This window comes from Canis lupus, chromosome 23, assembly GCF_048164855.1.
Source record: "Canis lupus baileyi chromosome 23, mCanLup2.hap1, whole genome shotgun sequence".
Taxonomy (NCBI): Eukaryota; Metazoa; Chordata; class Mammalia; order Carnivora; family Canidae; genus Canis; species Canis lupus.
The window spans coordinates 45,529,723-45,554,965 of record NC_132860.1 but is presented as its reverse complement, the minus strand read 5'-3'; the positions used below and the strand labels follow the sequence as shown (position 1 = coordinate 45,554,965).

The 25,243-nt window shown below is 46.8% G+C and overlaps 1 protein-coding gene and 1 long non-coding RNA gene across 11 annotated transcripts in view; one reads left to right on the top strand and one right to left on the bottom strand.

Annotated features, from left to right (window-relative positions):
- The window catches only part of AMOTL1 (angiomotin like 1), a 170,569-nt gene that overhangs the window by 106,726 nt on the left and 38,600 nt on the right, over positions 1 to 25,243 (bottom strand). For 5 of the 10 annotated variants that reach the window (XM_072795043.1, XM_072795052.1, XM_072795044.1 and 2 more), the window contains 2 exons: positions 20,254 to 20,388; positions 8,066 to 8,116 (listed from right to left, as the gene is read on the bottom strand). In XM_072795043.1, coding sequence (XP_072651144.1) covers positions 8,066 to 8,116; positions 20,254 to 20,362 — 160 coding nt within the window. In that variant the 5' untranslated portion in view covers positions 20,363 to 20,388. Of the gene's footprint in view, positions 1 to 8,065; positions 8,117 to 8,333; positions 8,416 to 17,919; positions 18,105 to 20,253; positions 20,389 to 25,243 lie in introns of those variants that run through there. The other 5 variants (XM_072795042.1, XM_072795053.1, XM_072795047.1 and 2 more) reach the window with 4 other exon arrangements.
- On the top strand, positions 8,671 to 11,288 carry LOC140615182 (uncharacterized). Its single transcript, XR_012015922.1, has 2 exons — positions 8,671 to 8,994; positions 10,091 to 11,288. It is a non-coding gene; the product is annotated as an uncharacterized lncRNA (long non-coding RNA).

Genomic DNA, 25,243 nt, shown 5'->3' with positions numbered 1-25,243 from the left:
CCCCAAGCTCCTACTGCCCTGTCCCAAATCACTTGCTGCAAAGGTTTAGTTTCCTTTAGGAATAGCAGGAGTGCCATCAGGGGAACCATAAGAGGTTTCCTGACACAGGGACTCTAGGATATAAGGGCGGGACGTGAATGAAGGAAGAAGCTAGGAGAAATTTTTCTGATTGTTGCTTCAGATGCCATTATGGGAAATTCCTCTGGAGCATAGTGATCGTTGTTTGTTGGCCTAAAGACAAACAAACAAAAATGTGTATATATATATGTGTATATATATATATATATATATATATATATATATATATATATATAGCTTTGAGCACCCATCATCCATGCATTTATTTGGCAGATATGTACAGCCATAGACTCTACTGTGCTAGTTCCTTTTACGTGATTTATCGCATTCAACTTGCAACCAAATCGCCCTGGGGGGGAGGGCAACTTGTACAGTCTCCTCCCCAGGAAACAGTTTGGCTCTGAAGCCAGAGATTATATTTTTAATCTAAGGTTTGCCTCTAACTAGCTGTGTGACTTGGGGAACATAATTCAGCCAGTGTGAGCCGCTGTTTCCTCTTCCATAATGTGACGCTAATTCCTTCTGCTCCCTGGCGTTGTTCTGAGGATGAAATGAGCTGATCTCCCCAGCCAGATCAATCGTGGAAGAATCTGAGTTGCCCAGATGCAGGCAACTACCCCACTGGGGAATGCTTCTGTGGCTGTTCTATGAGAGCCAGGAGGCCAGCCCACACCCTGAGGCAGGGCGAGGTTTCCTGTACAAGAATTGAATGTCCCTGCTGTCAGTCATCCTGAGAGAAAGCTACAGGGGAGTGAACACTCCCTCCCTCTCAGAAGCTGTGTCTGGGGTTGGGGTGAGAGGAAGCCAGGACAGACAGGCTTCCAAGGGTGGAGAGATCTGGGGTGGATAGCAGGCGGGGTGACTTGGCCCTGGCTGTTTGGGAGGCCAGCCAGCGAGGGGCAGATCGCCAACCTGATCCCAGACCCTCGGTGGGTCTGGGCTTGTGTGGTAATGAGAAGGCCTCAGGCCCACTCTGAGGCTGGAAGAGTACAAAGTACAGTGGTATCCTCGTCCTTGCAGCCAGCAGATGGTAGGACGTAGGACAGTAGGATGGGGGAAACCAGCCCAGCTCCCAAGTGAATGCCACGCTTCCAGGTTCTGGTGTGAGCAGGGGCATCACCAGCCATGGCTGGCATTGTGTGGCCACCAGTTTCTGAGGAATAGAGGACATGGAGCAGTTAACAGGGTGTCCGCTGGCCTCAGTGAGGTGTGTCTGAATTCCCACTCCCCTGACAAAAGGCTAGAGCAGCCAAAACTGATGGTGGGTGCAAATAAGCACTCCTGAGAATTCCTGGACATAAAATTGGAGGGCAGCCTTAGAGAAAGACTCGATCTGTTATTAATATGAGCCAGCGAATCCTCAGAAGTCGATATATTTGAGGGCATCCATGTGGGTGACATGCTTCAAACTCCAAGTGGAAAGCTGGGGTAGACAGATGGTTTCTATATGTAAAGTGCCCAGTAAAGAATAGGTGAATAATAAGCTCATCATCTTTCTCCTTATTCGTCTTCATATAGTGGAAAGGAAGAAACTTTGGTTGCAGGATACATTTGTCTTGGAACAGATTTGTTTGCAACTCTTGAGAATTGCTGTATCCTCCTAACGTGGCAGGCGGAGGGCAGATGAGCAACAATATTATTTAGAGAGGCAGAGACACAGGCAGAGGGAGAAGCAGGCTCCATGCACCGGGAGCCCGACGTGGGATTCAATCCCGGTCTCCAGGATCGCGCCCTGGGCCAAAGGCAGGTGCCAAACCGCTGCGTCACCCAGGGATCCCCATTCCGAAGGTTTTGACCATGCTTGAAGGTATCAGAACGCTTGCTTAGGGACATGAAATGAGTAAACGTTTCACAATGGTCTCTACATTTGAGCATTAGTCCGACAATGGATTCATTTCTCACTCCCGTGGGCTGAGGCCAGCACTATTACCATCCCCATCCTGTCGGCCAGGACCCTAGCAGGAAATGGACAGTGTGTCCAGATTGTGCCTGAAGAGAGTCTAATGAAGGCACTGCTGACAAGAGTGTGCCAAGCAGGCTTAAGGGGAAACAAGCAGTGAAGGAGCCCCGTAGGGACAGCCATAGTGGGGAGCTGCTGTCACCCTAGGTCAGGAGAGGAGATTCCAGAATCCAGCAAGATCTGAATCCAGCTGTAAGAGAAGGTGACTGGAGGAGCTGTGGCCTAGGACAGCACAGCCTGCCAGGCAGGGAAAAAGCACCCTGACATCTCTCTTTCCACTGCCTCCCCTCACCCCGCCCCCATATCCTACCAGTTCCTCTCACTAGCCCAATCCCACTGGAAGCCAGATGACACATTCCAAAAGGTATGTTTTCCAGGGCACAGAGGAGAATGGCAAGGAGTGAGTGGGCCTGACAGAGCGTCAGAAAACAGCTGACACATGGTTTTAGAGATTAGGAAATGGAAATCTAAATTAAGTAATTTGTGCAAGGTCAGGAAGCAAGAAAAGGTAGAATAAAATTAAAGCCCGCACAGTACAACTCCAAGTCCATGTTCTTAACCACTAAGACAGGCTTCCTTTAAAAGCTAATTATCCAGCACCTCTTTCTGCCTGCATCCTTCCCAATCATTCTCCTGTTAACTCCACCTTACTCCCACCCAAATTTCCCAGTCCTCGTGGAGCTAGGTGTGGCCACCTGCCTAAGGTTCAGGCCAAAGGAATATAGTGAAATGATGTGCCCAGCTTTTGGGTTGTGCCCTCTGTTTTCCTTCTCTGTCTTTCCTGTGGACTGGAATGCGAATGTGACGGTGGGGGCTGAAGCAGCCACCCTAGACCGTTTGGAAGCCACATTTCAGGACATCAGAGCACAATGAAGCCACCACAGCAGCACTGGACTGCTCATGCTCTAAGTGAAAGAGAAATTAACTTGTTTCTTGTTTAAGTCACTGTCATTTCAGCTTTCGTTTGAGCCACAAACCAGTATCCTAAATAATAACGGAGACTGAGCACTTCTGTGGCCAGGATGGGGCTCCGTCATTGTGGTCTGAGCAATAGGACTGGTAGAGACTGCTGGTGATCACCAATGTGGGTGTTCTCTCCCTCCTGGCACATTAGTAGACTATGTCTCCCACCCTCCTCCATCTAGGTGAGGCTCAGGACTAGTTCTCACCTCTGGAATATGAAAAATGAGTATGTGACATCCAGATTGACACAACTCAACTCTAGACTATAGGACAAGCAAGTAACACTGCCTGGATTGTACTAAGTCACTGACATTCAGGTTTGTTTGTTACAGCAGTTCGCCTATCCTGACTAATTTTATACGTAAAGAGCTGCTGCACTTTGATAGACATAAATACTATATCACCCAGTGCTGCAGACTCAACTTGTATCTAAAGAAGACAAGGGGGTAGGCTGGGAAGCATGTAAGTTATTATTTTAAAGAAGTTATGCAAATGTTATCATTTATTCTAATAAACCCCATACATCCTGCTTGAATGAGGAAGATCAGAAATGCATAAGCAAACTCCTTCTCACAGTACACTGGCCGGCCCTCAGTGGACTTAGCCCTGGTGGCTCGCAGGAATGCTACTTTCCAGAGCACTCCTTTTGGAACTCAGAGGGAAGTTCACTGGGTCTGAGCAGCAGCAACCGAGCTTATTGAGGTGTGCCAGAGGGTCAAGCAGCTCCAGAGGGCAACAGATTAGGAAGAGTGAAGGGAACATGGCTCCTGTCTGCTTTTGGATGGTGGAAGGGGACTATCCCCCATTCTTTCCAATGTTCAAATTTTCTAAAATAAGCATGTGTTACTTTTATACTAAAAAAATGTTTTTTTATAAAGATTTTATTTACCTGAGAGAGAGAGAGAGATAGACAAACAAGCAGAGGGGAGGGGCATGGGAAGGAGACGCACACTCCCCACTGAGCAGGGAGCTGGACGCTGAGCTCGATCCCAGGACCCCAGACCATGACCCACACTGAAAGCAGATGCTTAACTGACAGAGTCACCCAGGCACCCCACTAAAAAATGGTTTTAAAACTTTGACTTTTAAGAAAGGCAAAAAATAAACTGGATAAGCCTAAAGAAGGAATAAAAGAGAGAGAGATACCGGGCACAGGTCATGGATTCAGTCCCCAAAGCCTGCTTATAACAAGCAGAGGGGCCAATCTCAGAGATATGTACCTGAAAAGGCAAAGCATCCCAGGGGTGGCCCGCATTCATTTGTTCAACAAGCATTTACTGAAGTCAGGCACTATATGTGGCCGTTAGATTTACAAAGAATGAGGTGGCCACTGTCTAATACAAAAGCTCACAACCTCGCCTACACATAAGAATCATTTGAAATTTTATTATTTTATATTTTATTTTATTTTTTTATTATTTTATTTTATTTATTTTATTTTATTTTATTTTATTTTATTTTATTTTGTTATTTTATTTTATTTTATTTTATTTATTTTTAAGTAGGCTCCACATCCAGCAACATGACCCTGAGATTAAGACCTGAGCTAAAAGCCAAAGTCGGACACTTAACCACCTGAGCTACTGAGGTGCCCCTGAAATGTGATTTTGAAAAAGCAATACACCAAAAAAACCCTGATGCTCAGGGCCACACTGCAGGAATGCTGATGTAACTGATCAGGGTTAACGCTTGGTCTCGGGACTTTGAATATACAGGGTTGAGGACATGACACATGAGCTTAGTGTTGAAGGAGGGGTAGGGGCAAAGGAGAAGAAGGAGGAAGGGCATGCAGGCACAGGGAATGGAGCTGAATTGAGAGTACTGCCCTGTGGTTCAAATATAACTAGAAAGTTATAGTGGGTGGGGGTGGCACAGATCATGGAGGTCCTCCCATGCCTAACCAACTATCTATCTTCTAGGTAGTGGGGAATGGATATAAGTTACTAGACAGGGACAGACATGGTCACATCTGGGTTCATCTCAACTCTCCAGGCATTCTTTCCCGCTCAGATGGCCAGCACTTATGTCCATGGATGGGACCATAGAAAGGCAGTGAAGAGGCATAGGCTTTGCCTCCTCAGAAAATGGCACCATCACAGAGAGAGGGCTTCTTTCTGGATTCTCCATCATAGGCAGCCTTCTACATGCCACTCATCTAGGGATAGACTCTTTTTTCTACTTCCTTTTCAAAACCCCCTTTTTCTGTAACCTAATTTCATTATATGATCTTGCTACAACACTGAGAATAAACCTGCTAAGGGGCCAGTGAAAATTTGGAGGTGATACCAACCGCCAATCATGCCACACAAGAAAGTAGCAGGATTGTCACCAAAGGCCTCAGATGAAAAACCATTCCACATGCTGCTTCAGGGACAAATCACTAAATAATTCAATTGACCTAATCACCATCCCTGAGCATCTGTTTTTGGAGACCAGGGAAGTTGCAGAGAAATTTCTAGAAATAAAAATGGTATTGGTTAATAGGTGGGACAATTGATAAGAGCCATCCCACCCTTCGCACACAGGAAATAAGTGCCTTTCAAATGAATAAGAATAATAAATAACAGCAGCAAGCACTTCCTGAGGACCTACACACACAACACATGGTACAAGGACTTTACATAGACTGCCTACAACATCTGTGCAAGGTCTCCCCTTGGGTGGAGGAGATAACTGAGGCTCAGAGCAGTTTAGTCGCCTGCCCAAGGTCACAAGTAAGTGCAATGATAGAATTCAAACTAAGTTTTTGTTTGTTTGTTTTTAAAGAGGGAGAGAGAATGGAGGGGAAGAAGGGGCAGAGAGAGAGAGGGAGACAGAATCCCCAAGCAGGCTCCACATCAGCGGGGAGCCCAACTCGGGACTCAGTCTCATAACCCTGAGATCATGATCTGAGCTGAAAACAAGAGTCGGACACTTAACTGACTGAGCCAAAAAAGTAAAGCCCCTCAAAGTAAGTTTTTATAACTTCCATCTACCTGTTCTTCAGGTCCCTAATATTCTGGCCAGGGGTTGACTCTGTGCTCATCTGTGTGCCAGAAAGAATGGCTGCTTGACAAGCTCATCAAATGCCGTAAGAGGCATTTTTCCCACTGGGCTTCTGAAAAAAGCACCAAAAACTGTCATGACTCTTTCCAAGGGAGAAATGCCAGCTTCCTCTTTGATCTGAGCAGCATGGAGACAACGCAGTCCCATCCAGTGAGCTGCTCTCTCAGGGAGAGAATAACCCTTTGGAGATACCATGCACGCAAACAGTATGGCACACGAATACAAATAAGTACCCAGAGCTATGGACCTCTTCTGGCTTAGTGCTCCTCGCAGCATCTCAGGATGCTGGAAGTGGACGACACCTGAGAGGTCACCTGGCACAACCCCCACTCTTCAAAGGTGAGAAAACAGACTAGTTGACATATCTGTTAAGGACAAGGAAGCAGTGAGAACCCTGGTCTCAGGTTCTCAGACTGGTGTTTCCCATTCTCAGTCATCCTGCAATTTCAGGAGTCCCAGTAGGGAACTCCACAGTCCAGTAGTTCCTCTAACAGTCTCATCTCCTCATGAGAAACTGGGCATTTCCTGCAGGGGAACCGAAGAGAAAAAAAGGTTGCCTTCTATTCCCTACCCCTAACATGAAGGGCTACCCCCTTTATCAGTGCCTGGGCACTGAGGGCTGTCCAGTCTGTTGCTCCTGGAAGTAGATCTGGAAATGAACAAGGTCAAACACCCTGTGAATGCGAACAACTTAGGAGTGATCCAGGCGGTTTCTCAGAGCGAGGAATGCTAAGCCTGCCACTGCTTATGCTTATCTATAATTTAACAGAACCAAATAGCTTCTGTCACACTGTAGAGCGCCAATGGGGGTGTCATTAATGCACAATTACACACGAGTGGAGCAGATCACCATGAATCTGCCCTCTTAATAAAACACTTCATGCAAAGCTATGGTTTGGATGTCATTTTCAGTTCATAAAAGGATTCACCATAGTGAGCCTTTAAAAGCTAGTTTTGTTTATGCATTTAATCTATGATGCCATTAATGGAGACACGACTGCCTCCCAACTGGTCAGAAATGCATCTGGTGGACAAAACAAGGTACTCTCCCCTGCCTCAGAATGACATCCTTGATCCAACCTATTTTGGGTGCCTGGCTTGCACAAATGAACGGAAGTCATTGTTGCGGAGGTGGAATTTTACTTCAGGTGGAGTGGGCTGTGGTGAGGCCGCAGATCCCAGGAGGAGAGGCTGACCAGAAACAGGGCTGAGGATAATGTTACTGTGGATAAACGTTTTCAAACAGCTGTCATTCCATGCTAGGAAGGCCAGATATTCAAGCTGGTGATAAAAGAACAGCAAGGACAGACCTGACAGCCCAGATTGTTAGCGGCTCAACTACACGGGAAAGAGAGGTGGGGAAAGAAAAAGAGAAAGAAACCAAGCACTGAGCCACCAGAGTGAGACTGGGCGGCAGGAATATTTAGAGGGATCCTGACAATGCAAACTCCCTCCTCTCCGCACAAGGAGGTCTGCCTGTGACAAGAGTGTCGCAGTTCACCCACCACGAATCTGTACTTACAGGGACAGGCGGGCACCACCAGGGGATGAGAGGCCCCATTCCAGACACCTACGGGCTGACCGAGGAATAGAACGCAGGGGCTTAGGAACGCGGCTGCCAGGTGGGACTGGGGCAGCCTGTGGGGCCCTCGGCTTGGTCAGATTCGGGCCGTGGACTGTCCTCACGACGTCCTTCCAGGCAGGACGGGTCCCGCGCTTCCAGCGGCCCAGGTCGGGAAGTCTGCTGCTCCCGGCTCCTCGGGGCCGCACGTCGGCCCGGACACACGCGCACACGCGCCCCCTCACGCCACATCTGGCGCTTTCCCCGCCACCCCAGAGCACACGCGCCGGGAAAAGGCCGGCTCCCGCCGCGCAGGGAACGTAACCCGGGGGTGCCCCTCGCCCCCCCCCGCCTCCCCCCGGCCCGGCCCGGCCCGGCCCTCCGGCTGACCGCGTCCCGGCGCCCCCAACCCCGCGGTTCCCGGGCGCACTCGGCGGAGGCGACGGGGCTGGACTCACCTAACTCCTCCGGGCTGTGGGGCGCGGGAGAGGCTTCCACGAACTCACTGTCTGCAGGAAGAAAGGAGAGAAGCAGAAAACAAAACCGGGGTCGCAGTGGTTCGGGGCAAATCGATCAGGCGATCAGGCGTCTGCTACCGCGCAAGCCCCCGGGGAGAGCGCGGGTTTCTCCCTCCCGGAGGTCGGAGTTCGTGAACCCGGGGCCGGGCGGGCGTCGGGACCCCGGTCCAGGGCGGGAAGAAACGGCCGCGGAAGCGGGCGCGGCGACCTGGGACCGGGGTCCACGCGTCCCCGCCCGGCAGGTGCGCGCCAACTTTCCGCGGGCGCGACCTCATCGTCCGCCCTCAGCCCGCGGACCGCATGGCGGCGTCCGCCCGGCCTCGCGTCGACGCCCCGGCGCCCCCAACCCGCGAAGTTTGGCTGCGGGGCCGGGGCCGGGGCCGGGCGGGAGCGGGGGCCGGAGCCGGGGCCGGGGCCGGAGCCGGCGGGCGCGGCAGGGGCGGCGCCGAGCTCCCCGCGCGCATCCCCGCCGCCCGTTGCTAGGCGACCGCGGCCCGCTCTCCCGCAGCGGCGCGCGCGGCCTCCCAGTCCCGGGGGGGGGGGGCCTCCCCCGTCCCGCGTCCCCGCTCCCGCCCCCGCCGACCGTTTATTGAAAGCCGGAGCCGAACCAGTTCCCAAAGGATTCCTGCGGCCTTGTGCTAAGGTCTGCCCTGCCCCGCTCGGGGAGTCCTTTGCTCCGGGCTTCTCCGAGGAAATGCAGGCTTTTCAGAGCTCGGATCTGTCTTGCTCCCAGCGGAGAAGGAGCTTCTGGCGCCCCAACCCCTTCCTTCAGGTCGAACCTGAATTCCAGCCGCAGTCCAGGCAGTATTTCCTCCCCTCCAGAGACCACCTGGTTCAAACAGTGGAGGTACCGGGTCTCCACTTCACAGGTAGGGCTACTGAGCCTCTGAAGTTAAATGACGCAGGGACAGGACCGCAGGGCGCTGTGATTGTGTCGGTGTGTCTGCACGGTCTGAGGGAAGCAGAGCAGTGCCTCTACTACCACATGCAGAGTGGAGTGGTCCCAAATACGGGATGCAGATCTAGAAGTTACAGTCTGAGAGTCCACGTTGCAGGTCCTGAAGTAATTCCTGTTAGATTGGGGAAGTTCCTTCTCTGGGTCCCTGGCCTCAACACTTGGGCAGATGCATTTTGCATTTTCCCCCCAGGGCTGACTGACTGCTCTGCCTGGGATGGCTCTGGGATTTAGGGATGTGCTCCAGAGAGCAAGCAAGCGTGCTCTGATGCCAGGGAGAGTTAAGGGAAGAAGGAAGGAGTAAACTTGGGAAATGGTTGTCCCTTCTCCATGCTTGTCCTTGGAGACTGACCCTGGGAGTCAACAGTCCGGGCAACCTCCAAGGAGCCGTCCATAGTCTCAGAGCGACCAGATCACCAGCTGCAGCAGCCTGACAGCCTGGGATCTGTGCCAGTGCACTCCAGTTCTCTAAACACTTAACCATCTTTGGGTTTTCCACTGTCAGCTTCCGGTTTGCAAATTACCTGGGAGGACAGAAAGAAGCCACCATGGCCAGCCGTTGCTCCTGGAGGAATGCCAGGGAAGCAGGGCACGGCTTCAGCCCTGAGATGCCTAGCCTATCTCTCTGTGCTCTTCTTTTTTCCCCACTCCTGACATTTAGAGCTCCCAAATCCAAGACGTGAATGTGCTTGGGTGACTGTTTGCAGGTGTCACTCCATCTCCTCTCACCTCTAGAATCTTCCCATTTGCCCTCAGGAATTCATGGTTCATCACCAACTCAATCCCCCATATCCTCAGCCTTTTCCCTGTTTCTTTGAATTTCTTACTCTGAAAAAGTAACCTGACTCTCCCTGGATATAACAGACCATGTTACCCACCCCCTCTACTTACTGCAGCCATCTCTAGACTCGGGTTATTCCACCTCATTCCTTGAAGATATGTAACAGTTGGATCACTGTCACTTTCCCCAGTTCCATTCTTATGATATTTCTTTTTTTTTTTTTTTTAAGGATTTTATTTATTTACTCATGAGAGACACAGAGAGAGAGAGGCAGAGACACAGACAGAGGAGAAGCAGGCTCCATGCAGGGAGCCCAACGTGGGACTCCATCCCAGAACTCCAGGATCACTCCCTGGGGCTGAAGGCAGGCGCCAAACCGCTTAGCCACCCAGGGATCCCCATTCTTGTGATATTTCTTATTTCTGAATCTACAAAGGGGATTCTTCTCATACTCTGGTCTCTCACCTCTTCAACACTATCTCCTTTCCTTGACCTCTTGCAGCTATCCCAGCTCTCTGCTCTCCTAGTGACACCATCCATAATCTCAACATGAAGCATTTTACTCTCCACCCACCACTTCCTACCTTTCCAGTCCACTCTGTTATCTTACTCCAATGTCCCTTTGACCCTAGCAGCACCTATGATTTGCTTATCCCATGACCTTTTCTCTGTCCCTTATTCCCCTCATGACCCCTCTTCCTCCTTTACCCACCTTAGTTTCTGGGTTCATTATTTCTTTTCTCTTTTACCATCCCCCTCTCTCCGCACTACTTACATCTTCAGATTCATCTCCCCCCACCTCTTCTCTCCATACTAATTACCTGGAAAAACCCCAACCCTGATAAAATCTGATTCTCCACTTTCTATCTGTCAGCACCTGGCTAAACATGATTGGAGAAGCATAGCATCATGCTTTATTTTCAGTTCATGATCGCTGACCTCAAGTGGACCTATGTACAGCTCAGCAGTCCCTCTCCATTTGCCTACACTACTTCTCCTTCTCCTCTCCTGTTACTATGCGTGAACCATCTCTACTCTATCTAAGGCCACTTCCTCCATTGTGGAGATCCTGTCCCCTCTCATGTGGCTTTCCCCCTTCCTACCTAAATTACTGTTTTTCTCTGTCCTAGGTCATTCCCATCAGTATACAGACATCCTATTATGTTCACTCTTCCTTGATGAATGTCGCCTCCCTCCCCAACTACAGCTCCCAATTCTCAGCTACTCTCTATAACAAAAATCATCAAAAGAATCATCTACACTCACTGTGTCCCCCCCCCCCCCCCGCCTTATTTATGCTCTTAAAGGCAAACAAGCTTTTAGTTCACTGCTCTTCCAAAGTAGTTCTTGCCATGGTCAAGACTGCCTTTGCCATTGTGAATCCCAATGTCAGTTCTTTGTCCCAATAGCAACTTTTGATCCACTGATCCTATGTGTGAATGGACTCAGGTTACCATCTGCAAGATTAGTCTCCTCTGTTTCCCCACCTTACTGAGAAGCAATTAGTCTTTGCATTCTAAGAGAGATGATCTACGGAGGGCTTTGTTTGGGGTCAGCTAGACCTTGGTTCTGACATCAGCTCTGCTACTAATTAGTAATTTAATTTCTGCAAGCTTTAGTTCCTCTAAAAATGGAAATAATAATCACACCTAATGCATAAGGTTATGTGGTCAGAGTGCAATAAACTAGTGCGCTTAGAGCCCCCAGGAAAGACACTGTCACATTGTGAAAATTAGGTAATATATTAGTTATCATTGGATGGCAAACTCCTTTACAGCTGAGGAAATGGCTCTTTTCTTTCCTTTAACAACTTTGAGTTGCTGAAAGGAGTCCCTAACCACAGAGTATGCTTCAAATTAAGGGCAAGGCCACATTGTCCTTACTTTTAGTTGTGTTCTAAGAGTTGGCTTGAAGGTGGGTTAGATGGAACTGGGAGAAGGCTTCCCCAGGGGAAAAGCAAAAGAAATGTTCTACTTGGCAATTAGGTTCTGGAGCCTGCCAAACTGTTCTACCTCACAATGGTATCTATCCCCTTCAATTTGTTCCTATAAATGGATGTCTTATAAGCCAAGAAATTTCCTTACATCCGAATTTCCTAATCACCTGAAGATTAGTGAGAAAATATTTTTCTTGTTTTGATATTTGCCATTGAAAAAAAATTAAATATATATGATTCCAATTTCCTATCTTAGGAAGTAGAGCAGAGCAAACAATATTTCGTCTTATTCAAACATATATGGGTTTTACCGTGCTTCCAGGACTGGGCTAAGCACTGCAGATGCAAAGGTGACCAGAGCATATTCCTGCCCTCCCGTCACTTCACATCTAATAAGAGATTTAAAAAGATGACAGAGGATCTTTCTGAACCTCAGGTAGTGTCCTAAGTACTTATGTATGCTTGACTTTCATAGTTCTCTTATAAAGAAATGGTTCTGCTGGAAGGTCACTGATTTGTAAAGGACAGTGCACAAGCTTATAGTTGGAGGCTCAGCTCTGTCGATTTTTAGAAGGCATTCTCAGAGATGTTAGTAAACATCCCAGAACTTTGGAGTCCTAACTTATTTCACTGGATTGTCAGAAGCCTGACAGTAAAATCTGAGACAGAGCACACACTGTGCCTGACACAGTGGTGGATGCTTATGAATGTGCCTTTCTCTCCAACATAGAGGGCCTGACCATGCCGGAGTCCCCTCTTTTGACTGTCCTAGAAGAGAGCAATCTTCCTGCACCATGGCATCTGCAGACAAGAAGGAGGAGTTCTTCCTCCTATTTCTGGGGCAACATTTATTAGAGAGTGGGACACGTGGGGAAAAAGTGGCAAGGAGGAAATATTTCTGGGGCTCAAGGTGAACTATTTCTGGGACTCAGGTTTTCTATTGAAACAGATTACACAAGGGGCTAAGATCTAATGTCCACTCTTACTATTGCTTGCTACATCATGAGTTGAATAGGTGTGGGGAGCTAGCCTGGAAAACCATCCCCTAGCTTTAATATTCATTTGTATGTACGTTCATATATATAAATCAATTGTTATTATATAGACAAATAATATATGTTCAAGGTAAAGGAAAAATTTAGTACAGGTGAGTATAAACTAAAAAAATGAATTCCTCTTTCCTATCCCAGTCTCCATCCCCAGACTGAAATACCATCCACAGCTTCCTGTGTGTCCTGGGAGAGAATTTTTTAGGCATATTCAAATGCATATAGGAATTGTTTAAACAAGTTACTATCATACTACAGCTTCCAGATTAAAGGCAATACATTTCTAAATGAAGTGTTGGTCCAACTCCAATCATAAACTGGGGTGTGACTATTTTCTTTTTAGTAGGGCAAGAGAGTGGGCAAAAAACACAGAGAAAATGTCCTATCTACTAGTAGAAAACAGGACAATTTTGAACAAAATGTAGACTTTGGAAGGATCCTACTTCAGTTATCTGGAAAGCTCCAGCCTCACTCCTTGGTGAATGAAGTATGATCATATAGTAACATTGGCTCTAACTCTAGGATCAAAGGAATTCTTAGCTCCATCTCTTGAACCAAGAGCAGATGCTTTTGGGGTGGCTAGAATAGTGCTCTGAGCACAAGGCCCATCACTAGTACCCTGCTGAGTGGGCGGGGGCTGCATCGTGGCCAGGCTATGCCTGCTGCACTCTGGGAATGCCATCATCCTCTGGCCAACTCTGCTGCACAGGTGCCAGGGCTCGCCTTGGCCACAGGCTCTACTTGGGGGGGAAGGCCAGAGAGTGGGCCCCCGTGGCTGTCTCCAGCCAGCCTTTATAGGCTGCTCTGACTCTGGGGTCCCCAGGGGCTATACAACTCCTTGGTCATTGGAGAAGAGGAGGAGATGAGTGTCTCATACAGGTATAGCTTCTTCCTCCAAGAAACGGGCTAGGGCCTAATGCCACACAGGGAGACTTATTTACAGCTAAAGTGTGTTATCAATTCCCTTTATTCTATAACAAGTTTGAATGATAGCCAGAGGCCGCTGGGATTTGTGCACATCCTTCCCAACCCCGGCCCCTGGAAGGACACCGATTTCAAGCATGAAAGACATAAAGAAAGGGGTTGAGCCCTCTCTCTGCCTTCCTCTCCTCCCTGGCATTGCCCTCTGCTCATCTTCTCGGCAGGTAGCCTTCTGTCTCCTGGAGGCCCTCTGCTAGTTCACAGCAGAGCAGCAGAGAAGCAATGCCTGCCCTTCCTCCCCCCTGCTCCCTAGGGAGCGTGGGCAGGACTGATTTAGGAGGGAACACTGGGGCTGAGGCTGCCTGAGCACAGCAGGACTCTCTTCTGTTATCCAGTCTCTTATCTGCATCCTCTTAGGATAGGCCAACCAAGGACAAATGTAGGTATGCCCACCCATAAGCTTTCATCAGAAGGAAGTTTGCACTTAATTGGTCACAGCATTAGCTCCAGAGCAGAACTCCAGGGCCCGAAGGACATCTTCCCTCCTCCTAGAGTTTAATACATGTGTATATCTTTAATATACGTGTATGTGTATAAATACATATATATTTTAAGCACAAGCCAACTTCTTTATAATTCTCAATGAGACAGAAGAAGAAAACATAGTTGCTTTAGTTCCCTTAAATGAGAATCCAAACCTCAGACAACTGTTTTCAGTGTTTTAAGAGTTTTAACTGTTTTATACCTTCCAGAAGAAAAAAACATATGGGTTGCATGGAAAGAGTAGTTAACTATCTTGCACCTGAGAAAAAGTCATTATCCTTAGCAAAAACAACACAAGCCAAGAGATGATACGATACTGAGTCTACAGGAAGTCAAGGATTCATTTTGGTAAAAATGTTAACTACGTTCTCTAAAAAAAACACAAATACCAATGCACTAGGCACTACTAACAAGATGGAAGTGTTTCAGGAAATACATAAACAAATTGTATCCATCCGCCCCTCCAGGATTCCTATTACTAAGTATGGAACAGAGATGAAGATTTAAAAGATTCTTCACTCAACATCATATCAAAGGAAATAAACTCAGGCTGAGCCAAGAAGCTACTGGAAGGTGTATGTGGACATGAATCAGAATAAAGAACCATTCCAAAAATACACGCAGAAAAAGGTCCCTGTGGGGGGAAATCGTATACTTCCAACTCGAACTCAGTTTCTATAGAGTGAAATCAGACAAAATATCCTGTGTTAAGATTAAGGGGAGAAAAAAACCATCTTTGCTGCAATTGAAGTCTGTGACCAAACCATTAAAAAAGAAATTTGTTGGATGCATATGAGTCTCTGCTGAGATGCAAAACCTGCCCCACCTAGAATTTTCCACCTGAGTTCCTGGACTGAGACCCGAACGGAACCCTCTTCTTTCAGAGACTGCAAATAATCCTTTTGGGCTGCACGGGGCCTCTCTTCTTTCACATTGGAATGATTTTTCCAAGAAGATATGGTTCTAGCAGTCAACATAGCATAGGTGCTGGAAGGAGCAGCAGAGACCAGGGTGCCAGCCCTCGTTTTACTGCTAGTCTTTGGTGAGTCTCCACTCCTCCCTACACCATGAGCTCCTCTGTAAAATGTAAAATAAAAAGACATTTATGGAATTTATTAAAACAAATGCCAATAGAGAGGATTGAGGATAACAGATTCTATTGTGTTAGTCTTTTTACCATACCACATGCAAAAGGAATGGGCAAAAAAGAATCAAGCCTCACTGAAAAGGTGGAGATGCCCAGAATGTCTTACCAACAGACAGGAGAGCCTGGGTGGCTCAGCCGGTTAGGCGATCAACTCTTGGTTTCGGCTCAGGTTATGATCTCAGGGTTGTGGGATCAACCCCTGGATCCGGCTCCACGCTCTGCAGGGAATCTGCTTAAAGATTCTCTCTCTGCCCCTCTCTCCACTGTCTCTCTCTCTCTCTCTCTCAAATAAATAAATAAATCTAGAAAGAAAGAAAGAAAGAAAGAAAGAAAGAAAGAAAGAAAGAAAGAAAGAAAGAGAGAAAGGAAGGAAAGAAAGAAAGAAAGAAAGAAAGAAAGAAAGAAAGAAAGAAAGAAAGAAAGAGAAAGAAAGAAGGAAAGAAAGAAAGGAAGGAAGGAAGGAAGGAAGGAAGGAAGGAAGGAAGGAAGGAAGAAAGGAAGGAAGAAAGAAAGGCCAACAGACAAAGAAGTAACATGGACATGGCATAGCCTGGCAATGGAAAGACCTGATTTCAAATGTGAACTGTGCTGGCATTTGCTGTATGAGCTTGCCTCCCCAAGACTCAGTTCCTCAGCTGCAAAATGGAGATATATAATAACACCTTGATAAGATTTCAGAGAGAATTTATGTGAAATCAAACAACGTCGGCAGCAGCCCTCAGTACCCATGCCGCCCCCAGAAGTTCCTCCTTTCCTTCCTCACCTTGAGGGGGACCAGAAGGGAAATCTGCTTCTTCATGTTTTTATACCTATAGTGGGGGCAGCCCCACTGCATTTCTCCCACACACCTGGCCTCTCCTGCCAGGTCCTGAACTTCCTGCCTGTCTCTGGATGAGGAGCGTAGGCAGGCTGAGTCCCCCTGGGAAGAATGGATGACATAGAGGGATTCTCAGAGAGCTGAGCAAGCACTTCTGTAACAGGGACAAGTGTTTTAGAGATCCACTAAGAAAGGCTGTGGAGGCCACCCCTCCAGTACCAAATCCCCACACAGCCAGCTGGCAAATCGAAGGAGCAGCCAAATCAGTTTGTGATGAAACAGTCAGAAACAGCTCTGGCTAAACACTGGCCCCTTCTATTTTATGTGTCAGGCACTGCAGACAATTTCATTTGGAACATGGGTTCCAGATCTTTAAAATAAATTTGAAAAATCACCCGCCCAGGTCCCGGAGGGTGTTTTTAGGAGTGTAGGAAGCCAGAGTGGCAGAGGGACTTTCCTCCTGAAACTCCACTTCACCCCCAGACATCCTGGGTTCTCCTTGCCAGCTTCCTGGAGGCTGTCCCGCTCTAATGGCAGCCCGAGATGCTCTGAGGATAACACAGAGGCAGATGTTGCGTGGATCTGGCCCTGCCTCAAGGCCGATGACTCACCAGGATGACTGAGCCTCCCTGGCAGATAACACAGTTCTCAGAGGACTCCATGAAGCCAAGAACAAAACCCCAAGGCTTGGACACTTCCAGGACTTTCCCTGGTACTTCACTAAAAATGGAAACTCTGTTAGCCCACATTCAGTCCCAGAAATGGAGCTGCTGGTACCAACCAGTGGTGGGAGAGGTAGGACAGGGTCTAGGGCATAGAGGAAAGATGCTTGGAAGCAGGTGGATCATTGCCTTGGCAATGCATTAGCTGAAGTGGCCATAGGAGGGTCTTGGATGATAAACCACACATGGCAACAGCGCTGCTGGTTTTCTGGCCCCGCTCAGAGCCAGTGCTCTTTTCCATCATGACAATGAAATAACCAGCAATAAAAATCTGTAACTGGCCCACTGGAGCCTTAAACCAAGGAGGCAGAGTAGGGAATATTGGAGGATAAAGCGAGGGGCAACAGTCTACAGTGGCTTGGGTTCAGGCAGATCTAAGTTCAAATACCACTCTGCCATTTACCAGCTGAATGACTTTGTGCGAGCCTCTTGTCAGAGTCTTCAGGCTCTGTTTCTTCATTCATAAAATGAGAATAAGGCTGTGCGAATGAATCGAGATCATCTATATCTATACAAAAAAGGCTTGGCATAATGTCTGATGCAATGTATAAACCTAATGAATGACAGGTTTTGTGTTTTGATTTGGTTTGGTTTTTGTTTTGGTGATTACTCCAATTCTGACTTAGCTTTGGCACAGCAGGGTTTCCACTTTATTTCTGAGTTCAGTTTCCTCTTAGGGCCCGAGCCCTTTACCTGAACCCCAGCCCAGGGCTCTAAAAGCAGCTGCCTATAAGGATTTCCAAATTTCAGCAAGTTAGATTCTTCATCACCGGGCTTCACCCACATACACAGCACTACCATACTGTGTCTCCACCTCCATTATCACATACTGATCTGATCGTCTGGACCAAGACCACATATCATGGTATATGTTGCCCACTAGAGCTAAGCTCCTTCATCAGCCCCCGAAGCTTATCACTTACCTGAGAACAGTGACTCCCCATCAGGCAGGTCTAAGACACAGGTCTGGTTCCCCTTACTACTAGCAAGCCATGCCCCAAAGACTGTAGATACAAAACCGAGTGAACTCATGGAGGGATGTGGTAATTTGTGGAGTTGGTCACAACACGCAGTTTTTAGACATCTGTCTGTCACAATGATCTCGAAGGTTTCTAAAATTCTATGATGGGTGATTCTATTGCCTAGGTTACAAAAGCACCATCAGACCAAGCACACCTACTTCCTTCCTCTCCTCTGCTTGCAGATTTTGGCAAATAAACCTGGAGCAGGGAAGGAAATGCTATGGGTGTGCTGAAAGTCCCGTGAAGTGACGCCGTGGCGCCAGGGGCATTTGTACACAGTCCAGTTGGGTTGCCATAGTCCACAATGGCTCTCAGACATACCCAGAGGGTGTGGTCCTACACATGCTTCACCCATGGAGCCACCCAGACAGCCAGCTGGTAAATATACATGCATCAACTATTTGCTAGGCTGCTTTCGAAAGGGATGCAGTGGTGACTAAAACAAGACTGCCTCGGAAGCCCACAGGCTGTCCAGGTTAGGGACAGTCACAACACAGTGTAGTAGGCGCTGTGACACAGGAATCTATGCAGCGCAGAGGTTGGGCCCCTCATTTGGACCAAGGGTGATATGGGTGGGTGGCGGCAGGAAGAGGCCTCGGAATAGATGACATCAACTGAAGTTCAGAGATGAGTGGAGACTTGTTGAGCAGAAGGCAAATAGTAGGAACTGTCTATGCAGAGGCTCTCAGTGTGCAAGAGCAGGATGTATCCAAGGATCCGGAGGCTGGTCAGTATGGCAGTGGAGGGGGTTTGTTTTTAGTCATGAACAGCAGGGGATAAGTCTAGAGAGGCAGGCAGAGGTCTGATGAGGAAGGGTTGTGTATTGAGCTAAGGTGCTAAGGAGATTCGACTATATACGATGGGCTGTGAGGAGTTACTGGCATAAGAACTTCTAAAAAGTGGCTAGGGGAGGCAGGGTAGCCAGAGTCAGGAGAAAACAGCTGTTGGCTTTTGGCTGAACTCATCCAAGTGTTCTCAAAATATTGCCCTTCTCCGTGGGCAGTCTCCCATTGTGTGCCATAGCCTTGGCTGGAAGAGTACTCTGGTGCAGTGCTGCGTAAGTTACCCCCACTTTAGAGATGGGGCACAGCAGATTGTGGCCTAGTGAGCTCCATGCCTATCTTGTTCTCTTGTGCTCCCAAGGGCTTGGGATGTGGTGAGATGTTCAATATTGGTCGAATGAACAAAGAAATGAAGGAATGAACAACAATGAGGAGGCATAACCTTACTAGAAACTGCATGTGAACGCATTAACCTCAGTGGCCTTTGTTGCCCTAGCCACAGAGTGGCTCCTATCGCCAAAGTAAATCTCCATTAGATTTGGGGGATGGTGGTGGCCGTGGACACTTAGACCAGAAAGAGGCCCACAGCTCTGTATGAGGGTGATGGTTCTTACATTTGTGTATTCCACACCAGGAAAGTTACAACATCACTATCGCTTAATGCTGAGCTCTGTTAATTAGATGCCAGGCAGGGAAAAAGAAGGGAAGGTGAGCTGACCTACTCTGTTTATACCAGCTGTAATCTCAATGCCAGTTTTTGCAGGGCTGTTGAAAGGAGAGGAGACAAGCAGGAACACAGGGTTGCTGGGGTGGCTCAGCTAGAAGCATCCCATTCACGATTTCAGCTCAGGTCATGATCTCAGGGGCCTGACTTTGAGCCCCGTATATGGCTCCACACTCAGCATGGAGTCTGCTTGAGATTCTCTCTCTCCCTCTCTCTTTGCTCCTCCCCTCATTCATGTGTGTGTGCGCACACACATACACATACACATACACACATATACACTTCTCTCTAAATAAATAAATAAATCTTAAAAAAAAAAAAAGATAAGCAGGAATACAGTGCCTTAGACATGTTAGGTGCTGGGAGGTATATGACTAATTTCCTACCTGGATAGGGAAAGGGCCCAGTAAACGACAGCTTGCATTACTCACGGTCCTTATCGGAGACCTATGAAGTAGGCATTCCTATCTCACGTTAGAGCTGAGAAAATGACAAACTTTCTCAGGCCGAGAAAATGACAAACTTTCTCAGGCCATGTAGCTTATAAGTAAGAAATCCAGGATCTGAACCCAGATCTGCCTGACTCCAAAGTGCCTTCCTCCCCTCTCCACCTGGCTGCTTTTGAACAGACAAATAGCACCGGGCACGTCCTAAGTATAGCTAGGTTGACGCAGTGAGTGCAGGAGTTAAAGAGTACCCCGTATATCAAGGACATCAAAGCAGCCATACCTCCTCTGGTGTTGGCAAAGTGATGAATTCCAGCATGGGACAACCAGGTTCCTTCTTCCAAGGGCCATTTTTCACTGAGGTCCATGCTTCCAGCAGCTCTCTTGCACATGCAGCTCTCAGATCAAACAGAATCTCCTGAAATAAATAATGAGCACAAAAAAAGGGGGAGATGAATTATTATTGATGCTCTTCTGGGAAGGAGAAGCTTTCTGGGAGGAAAGTAATCATTTCATTATGTTTCTTAGATTTGCAAAAGATTGTTGTCAAGATTTGGGCATGCCCTGAGTGTGAGATCTTCCAATGAGGCTGGTCAAGTCCATGCATCATGGTTTCCCTCCCCATTCAGTTAACAAAACTACCACATGCCAGGCTTTGAGCAAAGAACTGTGCTGAGTTCTGCATGTTTTACAGACGTCTAGAATTTTAGAGTAGGATACAGTAGAATCTTAGGTTCATGAAAATGAATAGGTATATGCTTCTATATATGCCTAAAACACAGTTTGGAAAATTTTGGACTAGAAAACGGGGTGGGGGCATCTGGGTGGCTCAGTCAGTTAAGCGTCTGCCTTTGGCTCAAGCCATGATCCCAAGGTCCTGGGATCGAGCCCTGTGTTGGGCTCCCTGCTCAATGGGGAGTCATCTTCTCCCTCTCTCCTTCTGCCTTTCCCCCCTGCTCTCTCTCTCTCAAACAAATAAATAAAATCTTAAAAAAAAAAGAAAGAAGAAAATGAAAGTAACTATGAACGGTATTGGAATTATGAGTGCTTTTTATTTTCTTTGTAATTTTCTGCATTTCCTACAATAAACATGCTTTACTCTTATAGTCTGAAAAAGGTATATAATAAATATTATTTGAAAGAAAAATACCAGAGCCAAAGAGGACCATGGAGGTTAGTTTTCCATTTCCCCTTTGGAAACCATGAGAGAAAGTCACATGCCATGAGACCTTGGCTTTCATAAAAAGGTCTCCTCATGGGCAGCCCAGGTGGCTTGGTGGTTTAGTGCTGCCTTCGGCCCGGGGCATGATCCTGGGGACCCAGGATCGAGTCCCACGTCAGGCTCCCTGTGTGGAGTCTGCTTCTCCCTCTGCCTGTGTCTCTGCCTCTCTCTCTCTCTTTCTCTCTGTGTGTGTGTGTGTGTCTCTCATGAATAAATAAATAAAATCTTAAAAAAAAAAAAAAAAGGTCTCCACACTGGCTGCCTCTGTGAAGTCCAGCCTGGGGAATCTCTCCTTATATCTGGAAAAATTACAAGTTGCCACCAATCTTTCGCTTACATTTCAATGAGATTTGCATAAAGCTCTGCATGTAGCAGGTTCTCAAATGGACATGGCTGAATAATTGAACATGACTGATGGACTTAATCTAGGAATGCAGCAAGTGGGATCTCTACCAGGGCAGAAATCCTATAAGCCTAATTAGGGTAGGCACTGATTATCATTAATTGTAATCAGACCAGCTGGCTTGATATGGTCTCTAGAATGCTGCCCTGCAGGTTCTTGCACTGCCTGCCTGACTGCAGACATGGCACATTGACTTGTTGCCTTTTGGCTGTCGACTAGAGGAGTCTGGTACTCTCAGGAATTGCAACAAATAACCAAAAATCTCTAATAGAACACCAGGAGGTACGAAAGATTGTATTATACTTTACTGGGCACTGGCTCACTGAGGATTTGTTCTCAATCCAAGCCCCCAAAAGTTTTATAAGGGAATCCTAGACCAGAGGGGATATAGCACAATGCCATAGTGAAAACATTGGATTTAGCAATAAATCCAGATTTTAGCCCTTGAGCTGGCACCACTAGGTGATTTGGGGCAAAACACTTACTCTCTCTGGCTTAATTTCCTCAACTGTAAATGAAGGAATTAGCACCAGATGTTGTCAAAGGCTTGATCAGTCTCCCAAGACTTGCAGCCTATAATAATATGCTTTACATACAAAGGCAACCTATCCACCCACATGAGTGGGTGGAGAAAGCTGTATTATGTATCCATTAGCAAACTGAGACATCAGCCTGAACAGGTGAGAGGTGGCTGATCAAGGCTACAGATAGTCTGCCATCAGAACAAGACATGCTCTCTGTGCAAAACTAAAAACATGTCTGGAATGGAAATCTAATCCTGAGCCATGATCACTCTGGCATCACCATTTAATCCAACAATCTAAGTATTCAAGATCTTGTATTTTAGTGTTATTAACAATAATACTACATCCTTAAAAAGCAACATTTATTTGCAGTAGAATGATTATTCAAAACCATTTCATTAATCTTTGCAGTATCTTTGAGAAGTGAGTCAGAGATTCTAATATCTTTCTTTGGCAAAAAATAGAGCTTTACTGATTAATTAGACAATGTTTTTCCCCATCCCTCTTGGCCTAGGGGCTTAGGCAGCCCCTGGCCCCCAGGAGCCAGATTTGTAAGATGGTCTCTTCTCGATGTGTGAGGCTAGATTCTCACATCCATGCATTTATTTTCTTAATCTGAACTACATAGGTTCCCATTGTTTTATTCGACCTACAAACCCTGCCAGTTCCTCTGGTGTTTGAATTTCACACCCCAACTTGGGAAAGCCACACACAAAATGTGAAATGAAAAGGCATCAAATGTTAAGTATTTCAAGGAAGACTTCGAGCAATCACATCTGTTACTGACACTCTAACACCATCACTTCGGTCATGGGAAGGCTTAGAGTTGCTCGCAAAAGTGTGGAGCCTAGAAAACCTTTTCCAGAACTCTGGCCATAACTTATTCAAGGTTTCTATAAAGTGTTGAACCTCTATCCAAGGCTAAATTCTCTCAAAGACTAAGTCCATGAAGAAAAAACTAAAAAGTCAAAATTATGCCACCTTGGGAATGAGGTGCGAAGAAATACTTTCTCTAAAGGATAAAGTGGGGTGGCATGAGTGGGAAAGCCTGATGAAATCCTACAGTTGTAAATTTGACTTTGAAAAGCACTTTTTCAAGAACTTCTGTATTCACATGTTCACTGAATCATTATTTATAATAGCCAACAGATGGAAACAATGTGTCTTATTGATGGATGAATAATGTTTTTTTTTTAAGATTTATTTATTTATTTGAGAGAGAGAGAGAGAGAGGGAGAATGTGCAGGGGGGAAGGGCAGAGAGAGTGGGAGAGAGAATCTCCAGCAGACTTCTGAGCTGAGTGCGGAGCCCTACGTGGAGCTGCATCCTGAGACCCTGAAGTCACAACCTGAGCTGAAACCAAGAGTCAGACACTTAGCTGACTGTGCTGCCCAGGTGCCCCTGGGTAAATATGTTTTATTTACACACACACACACACACACACACATGGTAAATCCGGAGGGCGCTTTGCTAAGTGAAATAAGCTGAAGAGAGAGACAAATTCTGCATGATATCACTTGGTGTAGAATCTAAAAAGTAGAACTCCTAGAAAAAGAATAGAAAAGTGGCTTCCAGGGTGGAGGTAGAGAAAGTAGGGAGAGGTTGGTAAAAGGGTACAAACTTCCAGTTGTAAGATGAATAGTGTCTGCAGGTCTAATGCACAGCACAGTGACTCTCATTGATAACATCGTATTGTGTAAGTGAAATTTGTTAAAAGAGTAGAATTTAAATGCTCTCATCATAAGAAAAAAAGGTAAATATGTGAGGTGAGGTGATGGATAAGCAAACGAGATGGGAAGAATCATTTTACAATGTACACACAAATCGCCAAGGTTTGTGTATTAAATTTCTTAGAATATTATTTGTCAACTAAACTTTGATAAAGCTAAAAATTACATAGAAAAAAATAGAAGAACTAAACCACCTCATCGTTGGACACCAGGGTCAATGGAATACCAAGATACTGTGGATACACAATGATCTTTCATAAATATCGCTTCATTGAGTGGATGCACAAACAATAATCACCGGAGTATGCAAGGACCCTCATCAGATATCAGATACTGATAAGCTGGCAAAGGAGACCTGCCTGCCCTGAAAGAAGGATATGGGAACCAATGGACCTTTGGACTTGAGGAGGTTAGCTCTTTGGCTCCTCGACAACCAGAAGTCTCCTTAAATTGACATGACCTCCTGTCTTTTCAGAGCTGCCTCTAAAGCAAACCATCTGCCCAGCTGCCTGAGCCAGAAACAGGCCATCCTGGATTGTTTGATCACATCACACATCTGATCAATCACCATGCTTCGTCCATTCTAACTCTCAGATGTCTCAAGAATACATTTGTTTCTCTCTGCTCTCAGTTCGGCCACTATCATCTCCCACTGAGTTACACCAGTGGGTCCCTGGCCTGCCTTTCCTCCCACCTAGTGTCCACACTTTGTGGTAGTGATATTTCTAAAACACACATCTGATCGTGTTGCTCCTTGATTAATATATTCCAGTGACTCGTTATTTCCAGGAAAAAGTCTGAACTGCTTCAGGTAGAATGCCCAACGATAGCAGAGTATTTACAATCTCTGTGTGAGCTGCCTGCTTTGATCTTTTGTATGTTCATCCAGCCATTCTAGAGCTCGAGCAAGGTTGTTCCTCCTGACTCACCTTGCTAACTACAACTTGTCCTTTCCATCTCATTTTAGGGGTGGTTATGTGTTCCCCACACACTTCCCTGCACTTCCTCCATGCAGCATGTATCACACTGTACTGTATTGTGTCTGTTAATACGTTAGAGTTGAGTTCATAGTTTATGTACCTGAGAGCAGAGATCCTACTTATTTGTCATCGGTTGTACAGCAACTGTCACAAGGTATAAACACTCCATATCTATTTGTCCAACATATCCCAGTTTAATGTGTTCCTTTGGAAAAGTATTCTCTTCGCCACCTCACCCACCTCCTCTGCTTCTGTGGCAATTTCTCCACCTAAAAACCACACCTCATCTGCCTCTGCTTCTTGGCCCCATTCTGACCTTCTACTCCAGTCTAACTTGCTGAGATTCTCCCACTTACACTCCCACTTTGGTTTGCATATCTGCTTCTCTGCCCAGCGTGCCAGTGGAGCCCCTGC